Here is a 6,384-nt window from a genome sequence, read left to right as displayed (position 1 = left end):
ACTGGGCTGCTGGGGAACGAAACAAGCCTATCTGCTGACAACGCGGGGGAAGCAAGGTTTTAAAACACGTGTGAGAAGACGGAGGGCTGGCTGGCGATTCTGGCTGCAAAGATTAATAACAAGAACGAGGCGAGCCATGCTGCCTACGTCCAGCCTCTCACGCTGTCCCTCTCGGTGAGGAGAACGGCCAGGGGACACACGGCGAGAAGCCAGCGTTGCTTGGGACTCACCACATAAAGTGTGTTCTACAGAGGTTCCTCTCGCCTGAGCTAATACGCAGAACAATTCTAATAATCTCATTTATGCTTCAGATTCGATGAAAGCGTCATTTGTTTCTGAACCATTCATTTTGTTTCTTTTTTTTTTTTTTTTTTGTATTTTTCTGAAGTGAGAAGCAGGGAGGTAGACAGACTCCCGCATGCGCCCGACCGGGATCCACCCGGCATGCCCACCAGGGGGCGATGCTCTGCCCCTCCGGGGCGTCGCTCTGCCGCCACCAGAGCCATTCTAGCGCCTGGGGCAGAGGCCAAGGAGCCATCCCCAGTGCCCGGGCCAGCTTTACTCCAATGGAGACTTGGCTGCAGGAGGGGAAGAGAGAGACAGAGAGGAAGGAGAGGGGGAGGGGTGGAGAAGCAGATGGGCGCTTCTCCTGTGTGCCCTGGCCGGGAATCGAACCCGAGACCTCTGCATGCCAGGCCGACGCTCTACCACTGAGCCAACTGGCCAGGGCTTCATTCCTTCTTTCTAGTCACTACTTTACCACTGAAGGAGCTGCAACTAGAGAAGGTGCGTAAACTACTCACAGTCAGCACTCTGACTGCTGGTGAGAAGTTAGAAGGAAGGGAAAACTACATACAATTTTCCCGATTTGCTTTTCCCGAGTGTCCTGACTCCACCATGGCAGGTGCTCCACGCTCTGCTCCGTTATTTAAAGGACGCAGACTTGCACGTTAGGATTCTGGATGGGTTTTAACTTCCTGCAGAGATGAGCGGATGAGGGGAGGGGAAGTCCCTCTGGGCAGTAAGCTAAGCAGACGCTCCGTTCTCAGACTCGTGGGTGAAGAGAAGCCACCCCCGTGTGTTAGGTCCCTAAGTCTGGTCTGAACTGTTGGAAGAGGGGACAGCGCTACATGAACCCCACATCAGCACCAGCCTGTGGGCACCGCTGCTCACTCCCGAATTACAGTGGGAACTGATGAAGAGACCAAGGGAGACAGCTCACTTTTTAATAAAACGTTAGCTCGCGCATCCTCCCCTCCCCTGCGTTTTAATATCTCTTGTCCCTTGTGCAGCAAACTGTTGCTTGGTGCTATTTTATTCTGCAGAGAAATGTTCGTTGTATCACTGCAAGCCACAGCCTGTTACGCTTTGGAGCTTCGTGGCAGGTCCCCCTTTGCAGGACAGCCACTGAGACAATGCACCCACTCAGACACCACAGACAGGCTGGGGTTACGCTCCTTTCTTCTTCCAGGCAGAGGCTGAGGGGGGGGGGGCTTGTGTTCCAAAGCGAGCTTTATCAAGGCTGCGGGCTGCACACGTGTGCCAATCGCCCCGCTATCGAACGACACCAGCCTCTGCGAGTCTGGGCGCCCCACGAGGGTAACTGCTTCCAGACCAGCCCCGCTCTGAAGTGTAAGGGATTTGCGGTGGGATTGAAAACGTCAAAACTCTAAATGTTTGCTAAACAAAGAAAACCGAATCACACGCCTTTCTAACGAATGCTGGTTTTAAGCGACCGCCCAGGTGCGGGTTGGAGGTCTCCACATTAAACCCACAACAGATACGGGGCTTGCCTTGGGAAGTGTCACCTGACATCAAACAGGGGCGAGCAAAACAAATAAGAGTTTGATGAGTGGTCCCAAGAAAGGATTTGCTCAGCTTCGAGGGAAGGAGACACCCAGGTGCACCCTTGTTTCTCTTCTGGGGAACGTTCTAGGCTTTGGATGGGCCGTGCCATGGAGCACCATAGCTGTCTGGGATTGCGCACAGAGACTCCCAGATGCAGAGACACAGCCTGTGTTTATAACACACTGAAGGAAACTGAAAATCCCTTTTGGGGCCAAACACGTGTCTCATTAGGACCCTCTCCCGAGTGCCCAGAGGGTCTCCACCCCCCTCCACAATCTCCTTCATAAAAATGTAAGAAATAACAAATACAGATATCTCAGGAAGGTTGTTTAAAAGCAACCGTTTGGCCCTGGCTGGTTGGCTCAGTGGTAGAGCGTTGGCCTGGCGTGCAGGAGTCCCGGGTTCGATTCCCGGCCAGGGCACACAGGAGAAGCGCCCATCTGCTTCTCCACCCCTCCCCCTCTCCTTCCTCTCTGTCTCTCTCTTCCCCTCCCGCAGCCAAGGCTCCATTAGAGCAGCGTTTGCCCAGGCACTGAGGATGGCTCCATGGCCTCTGCCTCAGGTGCTAGAATGGCTCTGATTGCAACAGAGCAACACCCCAGATGGGCAGAGCATCGCCCCCTGGTGGGCATGCTGGGTGGATCCCAGTCGGGCACATGCGGGAGTCTGTCTGCCTCCCCGTTTCCAACTTCAGAAAAATGCAAAAAATAATTAAATAAATAAAAACAACCGTTTGTTTCCACAAAACAAGAGGACTTGGAAATTTTTCTTAAAATACTTAAATTTCTAATAGCAAACAGGAGAATTAGGGCCTGCGGCTCTGATGGAATCGGAAAGGCCTTTTTTGGGTTTGTTCACAGGTGTGTCTACTACGTGCTGCCTCTCCTGGATTTTTTTCTTTTTTTATCTTGGAAGGTACTTTACCTTCTGAATTTATAGAACCCTGAATTTTTATTGCCTGTAAATAAACCAGCAGATAATTAGGATGAAAACGTAGACATACCTGTCTATTAGAAGTGCTCTCCGCATTGCCTCTAGGGGCTGGCGGGGGAAAAAGAAAAAGACATTAAAGACTCCTCCTTCAGTGAGAGGTCGAAGGGGATTCTGCAGGGAGGGAGGGGCCACACAGGGAGGGAGGGGCCACACAGGGAGGGAGGGGTCACACAGGGAGGGAGGGGCCACACAGGGAGGGACCAGGGTCACACAGGGAGGGACCAGGGTCACACAGGGAGGGAGGGGTCACACAGGGAGGGAGGGGCCACACAGGGAGGGACCAGGGTCACACAGGGAGGGAGGGGCCACACAGGGAGGGAGGGGCCACACAGGGAGAGAGGGGTCACACAGGGAGGGAGGGGCCACACAGGGAGGGACCAGGGTCACACAGGGAGGGAGGGGTCACACAGGGAGGGAGGGGTCACACAGGGAGGGAGGGGCCACACAGGGAGGGAGGGGTCACACAGGGAGGGAGGGGCCACACAGGGAGGGAGGGGCCACACAGGGAGGGACCAGGGTCACACAGGGAGGGAGGGGTCACACAGGGAGGGACCAGGGTCACACAGGGAGGGAGGGGCCACACAGGGAGGCAGGGGCCACACAGGGAGAGAGGGGTCACACAGGGAGGGAGGGGCCACACAGGGAGGGACCAGGGTCACACAGGGAGGGAGGGGCCACACAGGGAGGGACCAGGGTCACACAGGGAGGGAGGGGCCACACAGGGAGGGACCAGGGTCACACAGGGAGGGACCAGGGTCACACAGGGCGGGACCAGGGCCACACAGGGAGGGAGGGGCCACACAGGGAGGGACCAGGGTCACACAGGGAGGGACCAGGGCCACACAGGGAGGGAGGGGCCACACAGGGAGGGACCAGGGTCACACAGGGAGGGAGGGGCCACACAGGGAGGGACCAGGGTCACACAGGGAGGGACCAGGATCACACAGGGAGGGACCAGGGTCACACAGGGAGGGACCAGGGTCACACAGGGAGGCGTCAGGTACGGGCAACTTGTCTCCAGGGAAAGGCAGAGAGAGCACAGATGATGAGCGTGGACTATTAGAACGCGGGTCACACACTTCCTAACAAGAGCAGGGCTCTTGTCCAACGTCACGGAAACACTGCATTCTACCAAGAGTTCCAGAGGCCCGTCCCCCACGGCGCGGACCCTCCCGGACCCTGGTTCTGAGCCGTCCCGGGAGGACGCAGCGGAGAGTCTGGGAAGGAGGCTCTGGGCACCACACCAGTTCCTTAAAAATCTTTCGGTTTTCTATTTAAATCATGAGAAATAAACAAGTTTGGCCCAAAAGAACCGTTCCCAGGGAAATGGGAGCTCGAGGGCGAGCGGGGTGCAGGCCTGTAGGGAGGGCGGGGCGCACTGCCCGTCTCCTCAGGGGTCCGTCCTCCTGCCCGGGAGACCTGCTGCCCCCGGGACCTGCCTGTCCTCAGCCCTGGGCACGCTCAGCTGCCCGCCGCTGCTCTGCCCTGCCTCCCTGCCCCAGGATGGCCTCCCACACTCGGGGTGTCCGCCTCCCTGCCGTCCCCACACACAGAAGTCCGCATGCCCCCCGCCCACATCCACGCACTGGTGTCTCAGCCTCCTGGTTCCAAACACCTGTTTCCTGATGGCTCCCGACTGACCGCATCACCTGTCTCTGGGTCCACCTCTCCATCCATGTTCCCATCAACCTTCACAGTCTCCTTCGGAAGGGCAGGGCCCCCTGCCCCCGACACGTGGCGCGCTGACCTCGGCCACCCTCCCGCAGCTGCCCGACTCCTCACTGCTCCTGGGCTGGGCTCCCGCTCTGTGCCCGCTGACCCCTGGCAGGGATCGCCCTCTGGCACCTCCTGCTAGTCTCCACGGGACTGTCACCAGGTGACGCACCCCACCTGCACCCGGCCATGTCGCGGTGCCACAAACGACTCCCTTCTTTGCCTTATTTCTGGTTTCCATTCTCACTGGGAAGCTCTACAAGGGCGTGAGCTTTGTCTATTCACTGGTATTTTGCCCAGTTTTAGAGCAGGGAGCACTTGACAAATACCTTTTAATCAAATCAACAGACAGAGCGCAGGGGTTTTCACCCCAAATGCCTTGATTAGTTGTTGACTTCGGCAACGGGATAAGAAAACGCTGGCTAGAAAGCAAGGCCCCCTCTCAGCACCTCCCACCGTATAGAAGCAGACAGTCCCAGGAAACCGAGACTCACATGTACTGCGGAAACTGCAAACATACTAAGTCAATAGGAAATGGGTTATTGTTTTTTCAACTGTAGGTTTGAATGAGTCAGGTTATCAGGATAATTGTAGCCACTTTGCTTTCCCTGAAATGACAACTTTACTAAAACAAACAAAAAAACCATGTAGGCTTTGGAGCTATTGGTTCAAATTTAAAGACTATTAGATACTTTGAATCCATTCTGGGCCAATTTGGTTGATCAACAATTGCTACCTTTTTTCTCCTTTCTTTTATGAGAAGCCACAGCCTCCTTGGTAACAGGAGGCAGCTCTAGTGAAAGGCGAGCTACAGTAGCAAAAGTTAACATCCTTAAGCTTTGAGAAGGAAGAGCTGTCCTTGCAATATACATACCCGAATCCCATCTGGGGCACCATTTCGTTCAGCACAGCGTGAAAATCGCTATTCAACGCACACACAGGGCAAGAAAATAACGTCCGTTCACTGGTTTTCGTGGAACAGAATGTCCATTATCACAACAAACCTGAAGCAGCTCACGTCAGCGAGAACAAGCGAGAGAAGAGGCCAGCTGCCCAGCCACCTAGCCCAGCTCAGGACAGGGGGACAGGGGATAGAGGGGGGCAAGGGGGCTGACGTCATCGGTATCCAATGACCCTGATTGTTCCCCGGTGACTGGGCGAGCGACAACCCCGTCAGGCAGTTTGCCTGGACGTGATGTAGCAAGCGTGGCAATCTGGCAGAAAGAGATAATTCGGTCTAAACTGATTATTTCCTTATTGCTGACTTTCTGTGTAATGGTCACTTTGGGGAATCTTTGAGGGCATGATGTAATTAATCTTTTGTGACTTTTTTCCCCCTGAATTCTTCAAAAATATTTTCCCTTTTTGGCATTATCATTTCTTAACAGTTTTCAGTTCATTTTTCCCTTTTTGCATTTTTTGTAATAGTGAGAATTTATGATCAAAGTTTCCAATAATTTATCATTGTTGCAATCATTTAAATGCAGAAGCTTGTGTAATGGTTTAAACTACATGTGGTTCGAGGGCACGCGGTGACGTTACTCATAGTGGACGGCCACAGTGCCCAGCCTGGGTGATGCCACTCGTAGTGGACGGTCACAGTGCCCAGCCTGGGTGACGTCACTCGTAGTGGACAGTCACAGTGCCCAGCCTGGGTGACGCCACTCGTAGTGGACGGCCACAGTGCCCAGCCTGGGTGACGCCACTCGTAGTGGACGGTCAGTGCCCAGCCTGGGTGACGCCACTCGTAGTGGATGGCCACAGTGCCCAGCCTGGGTGACGCCACTCATAGTGGACGGTCAGTGCCCAGCCTGGGTGACGCCACTCATA

At 55.0% G+C, this 6,384-nt stretch overlaps 1 protein-coding gene across 3 annotated transcripts in view; it reads right to left on the bottom strand.

Annotated features, from left to right (window-relative positions):
* The window catches only part of SMOC2 (SPARC related modular calcium binding 2), a 184,753-nt gene that overhangs the window by 22,873 nt on the left and 155,496 nt on the right, over positions 1 to 6,384 (bottom strand). For all 3 annotated transcript variants that reach the window (XR_010750017.1, XM_066372872.1, XM_066372873.1), the window contains exon 12: positions 2,852 to 2,889. Coding sequence is in view for 2 of the 3 variants with exons in the window: in XM_066372872.1 (XP_066228969.1) it covers positions 2,852 to 2,889 (38 nt within the window). In the remaining variant the exon portion in view is untranslated. The remainder of the gene's footprint in view (positions 1 to 2,851; positions 2,890 to 6,384) is intronic.

This window comes from Saccopteryx leptura, chromosome 3, assembly GCF_036850995.1.
Source record: "Saccopteryx leptura isolate mSacLep1 chromosome 3, mSacLep1_pri_phased_curated, whole genome shotgun sequence".
Lineage (NCBI taxonomy): Eukaryota > Metazoa > Chordata > Mammalia > Chiroptera > Emballonuridae > Saccopteryx > Saccopteryx leptura.
The sequence above is the reverse complement of the archived record's forward strand: the minus strand, read 5'-3'. Positions and strand labels throughout refer to the sequence as shown.